The following is a 16,873-nucleotide window of genomic DNA, read 5'->3' as shown; positions in this document are numbered from 1 at the left end:
GCGGCAATGTCTGCAGCTAATGGGCCTGCCTGCTGGTAGTTGAGTTGGAACTCGTGCGCACCGAAACAGGCTTTTTCTCCCCTCACTGTGCACTTTGTCGTACACTATCGACCGTGCAGGGCTTCGTGGACTCCTCTTTGTCTCCGACGGTTCCCCCATCTGCACTCTTTCAACGCCGTCGTCGGTAAGATCAAACACGTCAGTACCATTGCGTCGACGAACCAAAGTCGCAGTGTTGCGGCATGGTGCATCGCCTGCTGCCGATTGAGTGAATCAGACAGAGCCGATGTGTGCCCGCGTGATTAGATATCGGTTTATTGGTCATAGGGGCAACGAAGGTTGCCGAATACCCTTCCGCCAGCATGCAGCGAATTCACAGTTAGTCCTATTGCACACAAAGCTGCCCGCCTGCGTGCTCTGCCATTTGTTCTAGTTCACCATGCCGAAGAAACGACAAAGTGGCGGCGGTAGCGGCGGGAAAAAGAAGTCTACGGCAGCCGCTGTTGCCCCCACAACGGAGGCGGCCCCAGCTAGCGCTGCCAAAGGAGGGCGCGGCATCGACAACAAAGCATCACGTGCGCACGGATCCAAAAAGAAATGACCATGTGCAAATATTCAGCGTGTCGTCGGAGGGCCATGCCGGCTGTGCAGCAGTGAGAGCGGTGCGTCTGTCTGGTCTTACGAAGATTTTTTTGAGTGGCAACCCGCATCAGTTGCAGTTTCAGTGTGCATGCATGGAAGAAGCGTGTTTTATGGTCGTGCGGCAAGAGTGAAGGGTCCCAGTGCGAGTGATCCCGGGGTCTGAAATGTAACGAACCAAGCGAACGCCATTCTTCGGCGAGACGCAACCGGAACTGTCCATCGCAACGAGCCTCGTGCGTGCACGACTTTATAGCGACAAAGTGGTCGCAGACGGGTGGATTGTGGTTGGTGCGCACACTTTGTAGGCGCTAGAGTTGACCTCAGCAGTAGGGCAGTTGAATGTGGAGCCACGTAGATCACACGGTAACTAAGGCACCGAGCGACGTATTGAGGCTCGGGTCTCCGCTAATCGTGGGCGGCTGCTAGGCAGTGGCGAATCGAAATGTGTCGGTAGCGGAGGATATTCTGGTCAGCTGGGTCACGCGTTGAGGTCCAGTTTACGTCGAAGATTCAGCATACGTTTGTTCGCTTCGCGCCCACCGGGTCCTACGGTAGAAGACAAAGTGCTTCCCTGAGGCGGGGCCCGGATGTGCACGGTCCGAGAGTGACCGAGTTACTATGAAGGGACGACTGACCTGGGTCTGTTGGATGGCATGGGTCGGCGGGAGATCGTAACTCCCCGGTGCTCACGTGCCACGCTTGTCGCGTTGACACATGGCCTCGGCGGCCTGAACCGATCTGAATTGGTGATGAGCAGACACACGGGTGAAGGAGCCCGCCCCCCCCCCCCCCCCCCCTTTTCTAAGTGTGCGCCACCCTGTGGTAGAGCGCCGCGTGGGCAACTCGGTGCAAGGGTGCCGGAGAAGCCGCTCGGGCTTACCTCAGAGGAAAGGCATGAGGAAGATTTAACGTCTTTCGAACGTCTCAGTTCACGTGGGCTGCTCGACGTGTGGAGGAAATTAAAAGGCCGCGGGTGCTGCACGGGCGCAAGTCGCTGCGCGCCGATCCTTTACACGGGTCGCAAAGAAGAGTATGGCTCCCAACGTTATGAGGACTGCTCCGCCCGTTCACAGCTCGAAACCGCACCACAGCAGCCGGAACTCACGCACATAGCATGCAGATGCCTTGACGCTCGGCACTCGGCGGTGATCGATTCGTGCAAACAAGAGATAAATAGCTACAATCAGCACATATTTCGACAAAACATTCACTGGTCTCCAAAGTCCCGCGAAGACGCACCTGCGTGCGTCGGTTCGAGTGACTGTGCGAGCTCCGCTGCAAAGGAGCCATGCGACAAGAGAGAGCTTCCGGCTCACGGAACTTTCACGCAGATCTACGTGGTCACTTATTTCCGTTGCCACCAAAGCTGTTGCGGAAGTGTTGTGATGCTTCATTACCTCAGGGCTTGCCCTTGCGTGGCCCCGTGCTGCATGCATGCGTGCGCGCCCGCTGCGATCGAATCTGGCTCACTGCTAGGGTCATTCCTCTCTGACGGGCTGGGCCTTCACCAACAAGCTGCTTTGCTGATTGCTTCATCCAGCGTACTGCGCCAATGGGTGGTTTGTCTCGTAGGACAACGGCGCTCGCCGACTGCTGTCTGGCAACAGGCAAGCCTCGCTCGCACACCGACAGCGGAGGGGGGGGTGTGCGATTCGAGGAACGGACCGTCACACGGGCCTGTGGCGGCAGCCCCACAGTGCTGCCGTGCTTCTTTTTCTGAATCCCAGGATTTTGTTGGGGCGAAGCCCCTTCCTGCTTCACTCCTAGAGAGTCGTATATGGACAACTCACTGAGTTTTTCGCGTTCGTCTCAGGCTGACCTTCGCCGGCGGGACACGCGCCATGCACGCGGCTCTGTCTTCTCTTGGAGTCACCAAGGCACCAACAGGGAAAACCGAATACGTGACTTCACCTCAGCGTGTCTATGCTCCTTCTGACGGCCTCCACCCAGGCGGCTGCTCTGCGGCAGGGCCGCTTACAGGGTCGCGGCGCAAGTCGGAAGAGGGTGAAGTCCGATGAATCGCCATTGGAGAGGCAGTCAGCATGGACCCCTTGCGAGGACGGGCGATGTCGCAGGAGCTGGTGCGCTTTCTACTTCCCTCTGGCTACATCTTCCTGCGTGAGCACCACATGCGTACCCTGTCTTCAGCACTCTCGCCCGCTCCAACATCGTCGTTCCCGTTTCACCCTCTCTACCCGTCGGCGACGCGGACGCGGAGGGTACCGCCGCTGACGGCAGGCCCTCCGAGCACTGCATCGAGGACGGAGTCAAGCGAACGCTTGACGCGCGATGGAGTTTCACGTCTGCAAAGGTCGGCAGATATACAGAGAGATTCGTGGCTCGAGGCGAAGGGAGGAGACAGCGCCCTTCCCTATTCCGGGCGAAGGGGTACATGGACGCGACCTGCAGAGAGACAGGAGATCAGAGTACAATGGAGGCTAGATGCAGGGAGACGAAGAAGACAGCACGACGTAGGAGATGGGGCGGAGGGAGGCTCAGGGCTCCACACGTCCACGCGCGACCGCGGCGGGGGGGGCGTCGTCGCCCCGCGCCACCCCCGCGGGCTGCACCTCTCTGCACAGTCTCTGGATAAGTTTGCGTGTGTGCAGAAGAGGTCCTATCAGTCAGATCGTCAGCGGGCCGCAGCTGAAGCCCAGTTGGAGAAAAGGGAGGCGGCAGTCCACGCGCCACGCAGCTTCGGTCAGCTGTACGAGCCGAGGACAGCTCAAAGCAAGAAAGTCCACAAACGCTGGGTTAAGGAAGTTCCGTTCTACCTGCAGCCAGCTGTCGCGGAGAGAAATGCGCTGCTCAAGTCCCAGCGGGGTGCGCAGACGCTGCAGGGTTTCCGGTCGAGGTCTTCCCCTGCGAAACCACAGGCCGAGCTGCCCCTGCATCTCGCGCGAATCTTTGAGCACTCTCGCGACCCGGAAGCAGCTGCGCGAGAGGACATCCTCTTTACGCTGCTTCGCCTTCTCTCCGGCGTGCGCATAGGCCAGAAAGCTGCCAGACAGAAAAGCGCAAGGGCCGGCGAGGCGTCAAAGCCTGGCGCAGCCGGGGGCGAGCAGGCAGAAGCCGGTACGAAGGATTACACGCCCGCCCTGGCGATTCCTGGACTCGACGCAGGGAACCTTGACGCGCTCGATCGACGAATCATGGAGTGCATCGACGCCTGGACTGCCCCCGACCTTGGACTACTCCTTGTCACGCGCCAGGAGCTTCGCGATTGCCTTTCTCACTCCAGGGGGTGCGCGCGGGGGCCCTCTCTCCAAGGCGCGTCTCCGCTGCCCGTGGAAGGCTACCAACGAGAGGCCCTGAACAAAGGCGAAGACGAATCAGTCACGCGCGCGCTTGTGCGCCGCCTGGTCTCCCAGCGCGGCCAGGCTTTTTCTCAGTACGCGAGTCTGTACGCCCTCCAGGCATTTCTCCATCTGGCGAAAGCACGCGAGGAGCGCAGACGCCGCGCGGGGCTGCAGGCGCACAGGACTTTGGCAGAACGGGCGCACCAACTTGGGGAAGAGGCAGCCGCGGAGGAGAAACGAAGCGGCAACAGCGCCTATGCAGAGGGAGAGCGGATGAACCTTCTTGCGGGCAGGGGAGTTGGCTGTGGAAGACGCGGAGCTCAGGAGCTCCAGGAGATCGAAAACGAGGCCTTCGCGGACGCAGAGATGATCAACGTAGTCATCAAACGCGTGGGACGGAACATGGCGAGCTGCGACCTGGAAGTCCTCGCCCGGATCGTCCACCTCCTCTCTTCTCTTCCCACACCTCCGACAGAAACCCTTCGGCGAGTGCCAAGGGGCGGCGGACCCGAACCCGCCAGGTCCTCGTCGGACCGGAGGCCCGCCCGCGCGGGGGCGGATGCGGCCTCTCGCCGGCGCCTGGAGCCGAGCGGCGGTTGTGGTACGGCTGTCGCTGAGGAGAGCGCTCGTCAGAGCCCCACGGCCGCGGACCTTGCAGAGAGCGTCTCTTCTGCGACCGTGGCGCGCGACCTACCGCCTCTCCCGTCGTCGCGGAAGCCGGCAGGCGAAGGCGAGGAGGGCTCTGAGGCAACCGAATCCTGCAGCGGCGAGGTGAATCGAGGGGCGCCTGAGAGCGGTGCGAGCGGATTTCTGACAGAGAGGACGCCCACGACGTTCCTCGCTGACCGGAATGCTTTCCTGTATGCTGTCGCCACGCACGTGTTTGCCACAGCGTTCACGGAGGCGGAGCGAAACTCCGCCTCTGAGACGGCGTCGAATTTCGCTGCGGGTCTTCGCTTGGCTTTGCCAAGCACAGCTAGTCCTCCGTTCGCCTCGTTTCCTGCACCCGGGGGAGGTGTCTCGCCGGGGGCCTCGTCGCCCCCGGGTCTCGGGTCGGTTGCGGGTGTCTCGTCACCCAATTCGCCTTCGTCTTGTCCAGCTCCTTCGGCTTCGCCCCGCAGTCGAAGTGGATCTTCCTCCAGCGCTACTCCGCCGTTGTGGGTCGCGAAAGCATCTAGAGGGGGCGCTGGCGTCGCTGTCACAGGCGATCGGTCCTGGACGTACAGCCGCCTGTCGATTCTGCTCACTGGCCTCACTCGCACCGGCGTGGTGTTTCCTCCGCTGTTCTACGCGCTGAAGCCGATGATAGTCGCGCTCCGCCTCCAATTCCCCCCTCCGATGCTCGCCAGTCTCCTTGTCGCCTACGCGAGCCTCGGCGCGGCGGACGAGACGGGCTGCATCGATCTCTTCGGCACCCTGGGACGCGAACTGGTGAAGGGCGTGCGAGACATGGACGTCGGCGTCGTGGGCGTCGCCGCCAACGCGTTCGCGAACGCCGGTGTGCTTCACCAGGAATTCTTCAAGGTTGTCGGGGAGGTACGCCAGTGAGAGGGGGCCGGGGGAGGGGATGACTGGGAGGTAGACGGCCAGATGTGGATCTGTAGTCTGGGATGTGTAAAAATGTGGGCGTCGGTGACTCGCGGCTCTCCTGAATCCAGGGCAGCAGGGCAGAATGCGGGGGCAGAAACGGCGTGAGTTTTCTGCACCTGTTTGCCGCGTAGAGAAGTGAACGCGGAGCAGACAGGCAGAGGAAGCGAGCACGTTGTGCGAGGGATGCTCGCGAGGCTTCTTCACTGTGCGCGGGCAGAACGCGTCGAATATGAACCGGAAAACAACTGAACAGACTCTGGAAGTGCGCCGGCATTCCCCTGTGCTCGCTGCCCCTCCTGTGGAAACACCGCTCGTTAGAAAACCGGCTACCCCGTCTATTTGAGTTGCTCTCGATGCTGCCGCGTGCAGAGTGGAACGGGAAGACTGCGGCAGAAGAAGGCACCTTGGCCGCCGCTGTGGCTCTGCGGACTTTTCTCAGGTTTTCCCAGCCCGCATGCCCCTCTGCTCGCCGCGTCTCATCGGCATGCTAGCCAACACTTATCTGCGGTTGGGTTTGTACGACGACGACCTCGTGCCGTCGCTGTTCCACTGCGCAAGTCAGGTAGGCTCGCATGCGTGGACTCAGCCACCAAAGCCGCGAGGCAGAGCTGGAACAACGCTCTTCTTGCCATGTGCTGCCCCAGTCAACTCCTCAGTCTCTCGACAGCCCCTTCCCTTCAGGCAGCGGAAGTCGCGCCGGCAGCGGTTGCTGAAGCGGCGGCGGCAGCCTCGTACTCAGCTCCCCGGCTTCTGTGGCTGTTCGTGGAGAGACTCAGTTTCGATCTCGCAGGCGATGCCGCCTGCTGCAGCGTCTGGGATCTGCGAGACTGACTCCGTGCGGCTGAGCAGCTGCGCCTTGGCTCGGGGCGCCGAGGGTGTCCGCGGGCACGATGCGTTTTCGGGGCTTGCACAGAAAGCTATCGCCGAGCGGTGTGGCGGCAGGGTCGGCTCGACTCTACCGACTTTGGGAGGCAGTTGGAGCCTGTTTTTCTTTGCAGCGTCTCTCCGAGTGCGACTGGCACACGCTGGCTCTGCTGCTTCAGGCGTCAACAAAGGTAGGGACTGCTTTGTGTTCGTCCCCCTGCTGGGACGCCGTCGTCGCCGTTTCGGGTTGCCACACTCCTGCTGCAACGGGCGAGAGACTCCCGTTTAGTCGTTGCCTCAGGCGGGAGCAGGTTTGTGTAGCAATCAGGATCTCTCGCACAGCACGAGCTCAGGACCAAGTTATATGCGTCCATGCATGCGCCAGTGTGCGGCTAGCGGAGATCCACCTTGCCCTCGCAGTGGCCGCTGTCTCACGCCGCTGGCGCATGCGAGTCCGTTGCCTGTGGATGTCTACGCGTCTCTTTGAGAGCGCGACTCACGATAAGCTCGAGCTTTTGAGCGCAGCAGACTTTACGAGGGGCAGGCTATTGCAAGCCCGAAAGAAAAGTGGGACTGGAAGAGCAGTTCTTACATCTGCTCTGCAGATTTCTTTTCTTGTTTAAGCCGTCCTTTGCTGCCTAGCAGAAGCCTGCGTTCAGTGATTGCCCGTTTGTTACTATTGTGTCTGTCGGTTGACGTCAGATAGGGTCTGCCAATAGTTGCTTTAGTCGCCAAGCCGCCGACGTGGTCTGTCACGCTATAGAACGAGAGAATCCGCAACATCCCGCCAAATCTCAGGCGCGAGAGTTGCTGACGGTGTGTGGGAGCTCTGGCGAGCTACCAGGGCGTCATCCCCTCTCCCCAAAAGTGTCTTTCCCGCCCTCCGCGGAGCGCGCGGCAAGTGTGCTTCTAGGGCAAGCATCGAGCTGCGAAGAAAGATCACTGACGCGCGCGAGGTGGGATAGCGCAAGCGAGACCCAAAGCGGTGACCAGGGCGTGGCAGAGCGAAGCATTCCCAGGCTTTATGTTCAGGGGGAGTTGACGTCAGCCTCTGCCTTCGTCATCTGCTACGCTGTGGCGAAGGCGAAAGACCTTCTTGGTACCAAGTGCCCGGACGTCTCTGCTGCTCAAAGGGCACTGACACGGAATCTCTCCGATGGCGAAGAAGCCACCGGGGCAGAATCATGCGTGGCTTCGACTGGTATCTCTCACGATGAGGCAGAAACCGGAAGCGCGGGACAGCCGGACGTCGAAACAATCTGGCAGCTTTTACTCGCCACGGAGCTTGTGGAGGCTGTGACGCGCTTCATCCCGCAGAGCACCTCTTTCACTGAGGTCGCCAATACTGCTTTTGCGGTCGCGAAGTTCGTAGACCTGGCTGACAACGAAGCGATGGTTTCAGAAGTTGGAGAGAGGCAACGAGGAGAAGGAGAATCAGGAGCGGAGGAGCTGCACTGTGACGCGCGTGTAAAGGACGAAGAACGGTGTTGTCGTGTCGACCGAGAGGGGCGAATGCCTCCTCCGGCAGATGCTCCCGGTGACAGAACTGGCGCCCGCGAAGGTGCGGCGGCTCCCTCTGCTGTTCGCGCAGCTTTGACGACGTAAGGCCCACAAGGAAGAGACAATCGCGTCGCGAGCCTGAAGCACCGCGAGTGTGTCATGCCGGGCTGCGGCAGTCCGTTTCTGCAAGCGTGGATAATCTTAGACAGCCTCTTAACTCAGATCCGAGTCCGGGCATGTCGGGGTGGGCTCGCACTTCGCCAGCCGCGCGGGCTGCAGCGTAGAACAATGCGTGCACTTTCTAGAGTTCTCTGACGCGAAAATCGTGAACGAAACGCGGGAAGCGCCATGTTTGAGTCGGCAAGCAGTCTTTGTCTTCAGAAGTTTCCGGGCCTTATGCGTCAAGCGCTTAAGCCCTGTCGGCGAGACCCTGTCAGGTCGCACGAGTGCCGATAGCACGCGGAGGCATCGAAATTCCGTGGCCTCAGGCGCGTTTCATAGGCGTTCCATTGAGTCACAAAGGATGTCGGGGGGGGGTTGGGGGGTTGGCTGCCGGGAATTCTTCGAATCTTTTCTGTATTCGCGAAGCATGTCGCGGCTGGCTGGCGACCCTTCTTGCGCAGGCACCTGCTCGCGACCTGTGCGGCCTTCTTTCAAGTCGTCGAGACGCACCTGGGATGCTTCAGAACTCTGAAGCACGCGAGTCTCGGACCGCCTGAGGTAGGCTCCAAGTGCGCAGAAGGTGGAAGGCCGACCAGCGTCTGCAAGCAGTGGTGTTCACGTGGTAGTAGGAGAGCTGCAGGATGTCAAAGTCGTAGGCGCTGACGGAGCTGTTTTCACCTGTCACGAAATATGTACGTTCCAGTGCGACGGTGTCGTCTGCACTCACGCGCCGGTCATAGGCGAGACTGCCAGTTGCCTTTGCAGTTGCAGCTGGTGCTTCCACACTCCGTGAAGGATCACCTCGAGTCGTGCTGTGTTCCCCTCTACGTTTGCCTCCGCAGCTCCACAAGCTTGTCTGTGCCTTCCATTTTCTCCACCGAAAGAAAGGAGTCCCTCGTCCTTCGGCCCGAAGGATGCTGGTCCTCGAGCGTCTATTGTGCGACAACGCCGGCATGTTTCAAGAGCTGACCCTCCTGCCCCTGAGGCAACTGGTATGCACCACCAGACTACTCTGCGCTGTTTTTCGGTCATGTTAGTGCATGGTGTTCAGTTGGTTCTATACCCACAATAGTTACCATCTCAGCTCTCCTTTGACTGGAGCGCAAAGTCTGGTCGGAGGCCTCACTCCGAGGGAAGGATAAAGGGCTTCAGGCGGCGCGCGTGCAAGTCTAGCAATTCAGATCTCGAATTTCTGGGTCTGCCAGAGCGAGCAGCTGTCTGACGTCGCGGCTGTATCGGATTGCAGCGAAGGCCCCGATGCGGTCTTTCGTGCTGCGGTGTCTAGCGCTGTGCGAGTTACCTTCTGTCCCGGTGTCATCAGAGAGATAATGTGACGGCGGGCGGCCGGAGGACGATCCGACGAATCCCCCGGCGGGAACGCATTGCCGAATCTTTCGCTCCAAAGTTGGGGGACCCAGGACCTGGAAGCGGATGTGATGCTGCAGCAGTCGTGTACGTTGCTTCGATGGGGCGCCGGAGAAGGCTTTCGAGCGAGTGTGACGGTGTTCCTGAGCAAGATGAGCAAGCTTTCCTTCTGAAGCAAGCATGCGCATGGGCTGCGCGGGAGATAACGTGGTCGCTGATGTTGCTGCTGCGTGTGACGCGCGTGTGTCCTTCGTAGGCCTCAGCAATCAGCTACCTCGGTATCCACAATGATGACCTGATAGAAACTCTTGTTGTGCTGCAACAGAGTCGCAAAAAGAAAAACAGGGCTGCCACTTTGGCCACGTCAGTGCTGCCAGGTTGAGAGGAATAAGTCCATGGCCGTGACGAGTCGATGGACGTCTCTCGGCACCCGTCAGCCCCACTAACGAGTGCGGCGTACAGCAACCGATACGTGTGAACCACGCCTTCATGCTGACGCCGGTCGCTTTGGCTGTCGAATGTTAGTCAAGCTGTCTGAACTTCACGAGTGAACTCTTTTCAAGTAGGCGGCGTTCCCGGCGTTGTTCAGCATCCACTCTGGCGGGCCGTAAAGTGATCCAGCTGGGTAGTGAATACGCTTGACTTTGGTGGAGAACTCATGCGATGTATAGCTGGCGTTCTGGGGGCGAGTGCAGGCTGCCTTGCAAAACATACGTCTAGCAGGGTACGCTGAGTTTGCTGGTTTGCCTCTTGTGCAACTCACCTGGTGAGCAAAGCAGATGCAACTGGCGTCCACTGATGGGGCCTGGCTCGTCTGCAGCCGTAACCTAACTGCCAGGTGTTTTTTGGCGATAACTGCAGGCTTCCGCTGATTACTGCGCCATGGTATACGACAAAAGACGGTCTCATCATGGCAAGTGAACGTGCACTACTACAAAATCAAAGCTCGCGCACCACCGTAGCACAAAAAATGATTATTCTAGCACGACATCCATAAGCGGTAGCGCGGCACACCGAGAAACGCAAACGATGCAACTGAAGATGTGCCCAAAAAGGCAGACATTTAGCCCAGAGCCATGGCAGAATTCATGCTGTTCAATGTGCGGAGACTGGGTGGCCGCTGTTTCTTCTTCGTAGACCTCGAAATCGGGTTCCCGCCCCAGGATTGAGGCGTTGCGCCGCATTTCCGCCTCAGCCCAAAGAGGGGGCACCTTCAACCGAGATACTGATACTACAGCGTAGGAGCTTATTGACTGAGGCTTTGCTAGCCCTCTGCTCCTTCTCGGGCATGCGGGCGGTATGCCTCAGCAGACTCAACCCCGGGGACGACAGATTCGGAGGACAAGGGAGGTAGACTGGGTCTTTGCAGCTGTTCCCGAGCTGGCCATTCTTCCCCAAACGCTTTTTCGCGGCGCGCCGCAGCCTGTCGGCGCAGTTCATTGGATAACGTTGTTTCGCCCAGCCTGGTATTTGGCAGCGTGGCAATCCACTGCTGATTCACAGATGCTCGCTGGCGCTCCTGCCAGTCGAAGGCCAGCTCCGGGCTCACGGGACTGTCATACATGGGATGAAAGAGGAGATGATCGGGAGGCGACACTTGCATGACCTGCGCAGACAGGTGCACACAAGGATACCTGGACCGCGTTTCACTAACACTACTCCCTGCTGATTGTCAAGCTCGCGTGAAAGGTTGCCGCTCGATGCGGCTGTACCCCTCTCGCCATGACTTGTGGTGTGCGTAAAAACATGAGAAGTAGATACAGGTGGACGCAAGCAAGGGAGGCTGTCCTCATTTATGAATACGTTTAGTGAGAGCTTTCGCGTCAGCTGTATAAGACACCACAGCTTTCCAGGCCACGTACTTGTACGTTAACGTGGCCTCGCCCCATCTTGATCTCAGACTCGATTGTTCTCCGCACACCCGCATCAGGTGCGAGCACAGTGTCTTTGGCTTCCACGTATCCACGGTTCTCCAACGAGATTATTCCCTACAGAGGAATCCGACAAGGGAGCACAGGGAGGGCTCTCTCCGATGCCAGAGAAGATCGTGGCGATCCACCTGCGTTCGCTACTACAGGCCCGCAACCTTCACATTATCGAACGGGACTAGCACGATAAAAGCACGACAGCCCCTCAGTCCAGGCTCGAGCAGCAGTGAAGAAACAGCGGGGGCATCAGCATCTTCAAGGGGTACCTTATTGACATTGGCACGTTGAGGTGGTTCTGTTGGAACAGGTATCGATGCCGGAGCAATCGCCGGCGGGACCCCCCGCGCTTACCTCTTTCGCAAGAACGTACGTTCTTGCTAGAATTTTGCATCTGTCTTGTGCAATGATATGCCGCTGTGCGATTATCTCTCCGCTTGTTGACTGGATAACAGAGCCAGCGCCACAGTAAATATCGCCGTACGCAGATCCAATTGCTGCGCAAATGCACCACACAAGAGGGTTGCCGTATTTGTCGTTTGCAGCAACACGGGGCTCTGGTTTGTCTGAGACGGGCAGAATCGCCCCAGGGCACCGAGGTCACTGTGCCACAGCGGAACCTCTTACTGCATATTCACTGCGGGGAGAGTACAAGAAAGTCGGTTTCTGGGGCGCCCGGGCAGCATCGCCGCCTAGAAACGAACAATCACCTAGTCGTGCGACAAGCGTAGCCATTCTACTTGTTCATCTGCAGACAAATATTCCTTCTTACCCTCTGCCGAGAGGACTGAGCCGTTCAGCACGTGCAGGCTCTCCCTCTGAACCGTCATCCAGTGACGCACCCTGACTTCCGCTCCATCGCTTATCTCTGCTCCTCCGCTGACCGTTAGATCCCCATTAGCGCTGGCAAGAGTGCTTCCCGTCCTGACGTTAAGATCCTCACAGTAGATGCTACCTGCGCATCAAGTGGGACCCACAAATGAAGGATAGCACTGACGGCGTGCGCAACAAAACTATAGGGCTGTTCTTCATCTCTTCCACCCCCGTCATTTCCACAACGCTTGCGCGTTGACGGGAAAACTTAAACAGCGTGGGTCTCTACAGGCTGTTCAAACGGCACATATAGCAGGGAACCACACGCTCACCCGATAAGCACACCTGGTGTACACTACATTCGCCGTTTTTAGAAAAGTCACCTCTTCATTCGGCTTCACGTCTGAGCACGGCTGTATGTATCTCTGCGAAATCCTATTCGATCGCATTATTGCGTGTGTGCATTCTTACCTCTGTGAACCTCGAGACTGCTGTGTACGAGAAGAGAGAGGACACTATCCACTGTTACATCGCCAAGTCTCACTTCAACCAGTCCGCCTTTAAAGAGTTGAAGACTGCCTCCACCGGAAACACGAATCCCTCCTTTTCCAAAAACAGTCAGCTTTGACCTGGCGGCCAGCTGCGTAAAAGTGTTGTTGAGGTACACTTGCCCCCCGACTAGAATGGACGACCGCACAGCTGCCAGGGCCGGAAGTCGAATACGAGTCGAATTCGTCTCTTCCAGATTGCTAAGCATATCTTCCGCAAGCGATATATCTTCACCATCCGTGCTGAACCCGGCTCCGCTCCACGCGTGGGGCTGCGCGCGACCGTCGGCAAGCGGTGGGTCCTCATCAACTTCATTGTCGCTTCGAAGTTCCGTCTTCCCCGGATATGGAGGTGTCGGTTGGTTTCTAGTCTGTCCATCTAGCCGCTTGTGCTTCTTGAGCTGATGTCCTGTGTCAGGGAGTTCACGCGCCATAGAGCGCCTCGCACTGAAGCTGGCTGGCTCTTCACCGCCCGCTGGATGTTGGACAACAGGAGCGGCTTTCTCTCGTTTATGATAGTCCGCATCGTCAACACGCTCACTACTGTTTGAAATAAACTCTAACTCGGGCGGTGGCGAAGTCTTTCCTTCCTTGCCACTCTTCTCTTTACTGTTCTCCCTTGGGGGACGAGTTTCGTGATCGATTCGGTCGATATCCATCCCGTCAGTCACGTCAGGATCATCGCCCTCGTCCAGTTCAGTCGTAGGTGGGTACTCCGTTTCGAGCTCCTGTTGAGTGAACCCTTCGTCCCCTGTGAAGTATCTCCCTGTGGCTGCGAGGCTGCCATTGACCTGCAAGTGTGCCTCATTTAGAATGATGCTACTTCTAGCAACAAGTCCTCCCTGTTTTACCTGCAAATCGGAATTAGTGACTTCTATCATTCCTTCGACTAGAAGCAGCGGCACGCGATCGAAAACAATCGTGCTGCTCTGAGCAACTTTCAGTGCGCTTCGTATATGGGCAGTCTCTGTCGGAGCCGCGTGGAGAAACCCATTTGATTCGAGCTTTACGAAATTGGCGTCAAACACTCTGCCAGCAATTCTAGCATTGGAGCCATCAAATAGAGTCAGCGCTGTTGAATTGAACTCTCCCATTACGAGAAGCTCTGAGGCCTCTACAAGTGACACCAAACGGACCGCGTCGAGGGAGCCACCAACTACTGCTTCGGATAGATTGTCCAGGATCATCGATGTCGTCAGTAGATTGCTTGCAAAGTAGATGTCGCCGGCCGAAGCTGTTTACGAGAGCAACACAGAATGTACACGTGCTGGGCTGCTTAATTTCCCGTATTCATCCGCTACCGACAATTCACAAAATGCGCTCTACACGCAAAACGGTGTCGGTGCCTCGTGGGATTGTGAGGTGGGTAGAAGAGTGCACGTGGAGAGGAGCTGTTGGCCATTCTTAGGTTAGGCTCACCCTGTGTGTCGAACGCGATCTGCGCAGGGCCTGTTTGAGAGAAGTAGGAGCCTCCTCGAACATACAAGTTACTGAAGAGACTTAGGTTCAGGCCTCCCAGCGTGACAATAGACGCGTCCCTCACGATCAGACCGGCTGAGTCGGTATCTGACAAGTAATTGCCGCAGACCGAGTTCAGCCGTGATGCACCATAGATCTCTGATGCATCCGCACGAATATTTCCAAAGGCGATCAGTTGTGAGGATCGAGAAACGACGAGCTTGCCAACAGTGACGTCCCCAACCGGCCCTAGCGGCAGGGGCCATTGCGTCGACCTTGTGGCCGCTTCATCATCTGTGGCCGGAACACCAAATACGTCCAATAATGGGCAATTAATTTCAACAGAGAGTGGCTTCTTCCGGTTTGGATCTGCATACGCCAGGCCCGCCGCCTGGAGTGTGGCCTGATCACTTGGTACCCATCTGTCCATAGGTTCGTATGTGCGCCTGAAAAAGACAAGATGGTTGATGGGCTTGCCCCGCTTCTTGCGAACCTCCTCTTCAACATCTCCGGCAGACATGGGACCGAAATTGCCCTCCGAGTTGGGTGTAGAAGAACGTTCCGCACTGTGAGGGAGCTGGCCAGTCGTCGTCGCTCGCAGAGCCTCCCGTGTACCCCGCATTCCCACGAGCAGCTCCGCCCCCGAATCCAAAAACACTTCAGTGGCTGTTAAAGATCCCCCAATCTGAACGTTTCCTGAAACGAAGAGCGACGCTCCCTCGAGCTTGAGCGAGCCCGAACGGGGCACAGCGTGTAGTAGGCACCGACTGAGCACGTAAGGAGTTGGCGAGTCGAACACGGCCGTGCCGTTTACTCCTGCGTGGGTGCAAAGAACAACACAAGAAATATTTTTTCAAACGGCGAAGAGAAATAGCGACGGGGAAGGCGTGAGCGCCGGGCGGTCGTGGAAGCTCGACGCTTCCCTACCTAGAGTACGCATGCTTGCGCCGCATTCACGTTTGATTGTCAGCCAGATGTTCATGCCATTCAGACAGCGCCCGCGGCTCCGGTGGGCAGATATACGTCACCTGCTAAGGCGTCTCGCTAAATCTGCTACAGAATGCGGTGTTGCTCTGGCGAATCGAATGTACTGTGGGATGCCAGCCGCATGGGAGACTAGTGCCTTACCAGGCATCACACTGAGGCGACCGTCTACATGTAGGTTCCCGCAGAGAGTCAAATTACCCTGCAGGACGTACTGCTCGCAGTCTCTTAGAACAAACGCGTCTTTCTCAGTCTCTTCAAAGTAGGCAGTTTTGTCGTCATGTAAGGTATTTGCTGGGGACGCGTGGCCATACCTGAAGTAGTACATGTTAGGGCGGGAGTCTGAATGAAAAAACTCGTTGACGCTTATTTAGCGGTGCCGAAGGTACCCACCCTAAACACCCCGCTCTCAGTTAGCGACTGCTTCAATTTCATTGCTCATGTGGTGGCTTGTCGGTTCAGAACTGCTACTCGTTGCGCCACCTTTCGGCACAGGCGGTCGCAACAACTGTATGATGGCTAAAATCATAACACAATACCAACACTACCTCCTGCTTCACCTAATTCTAAAGTCACTCTTACCGAATAGATGCTGTGGGGAAGTACGACGGGTGGTGACTGTGGAAAGATTGATAGCTGAGACACAATGAATCCGAATGTGATAGAAGGGGAGAGCTCAAAAGAGCATCCGGGACTCGTGATTTGAGCTCCAAGCTGATTCCGTAGTGGAGAACGCTTCCAGGCGAGGAACTGCGCCCTGCACGCACGCATATGGACATTACCGCAGCACCCTACAAGCTATCGAGGGTACTTCAGAGTGTTTTACAGCACTCTGCGAGTGCCTGTGGTATCAAGTGTAAAGATTCGCCGTGGATTAGGCGACGCAGTCAGTGCGACAACGCAAATCGCAGCCGGCAAGAATCTTGAAAGCCGGCGTGCTGAGGCAGTGCGTCGGCCGCTGTCCTTCGGTGTGCGGTGGACTCATCTAAAGTGTGAAAGCTGTGATCCCGATACGGAGAGCCACGCAGAATATTTTCAACAAAGAATGTAAAGTCAGACCTGACAGCGCTTCCATTCCACCTGGATTTATTGTCTCAGAAGGATTTGCGCTTACCGCGACAGTCGTCGTTGGCTCCCTCCGGTCTTTGCCCATGCGCAGCCGCGGCTCTCCAGAATAATAGAACCAGGATTAAGGGGGTTCCCAACATGATGGAGGAATAACACGTGTCCGCCGTGGTCCCTAGGGGCTCCACTGACTTAAACAACGAAATCCGCCTGCTGGCATGCAGAGCTTGTTGCCGGGCGTGCGCAGCGGAACGCGGCACGCAGATGCTGTTCGCTTTGTCTTGCCTTCGTTCGTGTAGCAGGAAGCTCTACGAGATGCTCTAATCTGCCTTGTTATGCGGGAAATGTCAAGTGGGGAGGTCAGAATCCACGGCTGAGAGAAGGCTGCAATCGAGCGGCCGTTGCCAGAACGGGGTACACGAAATGCGCCACTGCGTGGAGTATGTCTTTTCAAGAAGACAGATGGTAGGAAAGGGGAAAACGACAGAAACGAGGGGGTGCAGTTCGCGACGTTGCTAGCATTGCTGGGTTCAGCGGCCTCTGGTGGAAGGACGAGTCATGCAATGAACTCAATTGGCAAGTCGCACAAAGTCCAACCACGTTTCACGCTTTGTCGATTACATCCATTGCGATGTCTCTCGGTAATGCTAATTATTTA

General features: G+C 57.5%; 2 protein-coding genes across 2 annotated transcripts; one reads left to right on the top strand and one right to left on the bottom strand.

Moving 5' to 3' along the window:
- Positions 1-2,684: 2,684 nt before the first annotated feature.
- BESB_004410 (uncharacterized protein) lies at positions 2,685-9,678 on the top strand (the record flags this gene model as incomplete). Its single annotated transcript, XM_029359196.1, has 6 exons — positions 2,685-5,477; positions 5,971-6,093; positions 6,530-6,586; positions 7,098-7,996; positions 8,519-8,615; positions 9,379-9,678. 6 exons carry the CDS (start codon positions 2,685-2,687, stop codon positions 9,676-9,678), a joined length of 4,269 nt encoding a protein of 1,422 aa, XP_029222109.1.
- A 1,008-nt stretch (positions 9,679-10,686) lies between these two features.
- BESB_004400 (uncharacterized protein) lies at positions 10,687-16,358 on the bottom strand (the record flags this gene model as incomplete). The annotated part of the gene is made up of 9 exons (XM_029359195.1): positions 10,687-11,028; positions 11,285-11,410; positions 11,702-11,844; positions 12,120-12,302; positions 12,632-13,942; positions 14,128-14,982; positions 15,295-15,464; positions 15,733-15,907; positions 16,265-16,358. 9 exons carry the CDS (start codon positions 16,356-16,358, stop codon positions 10,687-10,689), a joined length of 3,399 nt encoding a protein of 1,132 aa, XP_029222108.1.
- Positions 16,359-16,873: the final 515 nt, after the last annotated feature.

This window comes from Besnoitia besnoiti, chromosome I (assembly GCF_002563875.1).
Source record: "Besnoitia besnoiti strain Bb-Ger1 chromosome I, whole genome shotgun sequence".
In the NCBI taxonomy this organism is placed as follows: domain Eukaryota; phylum Apicomplexa; class Conoidasida; order Eucoccidiorida; family Sarcocystidae; genus Besnoitia; species Besnoitia besnoiti.
Note: the sequence above shows the minus strand (reverse complement) of the source record. Positions and strands in the feature narration are given on the sequence as shown.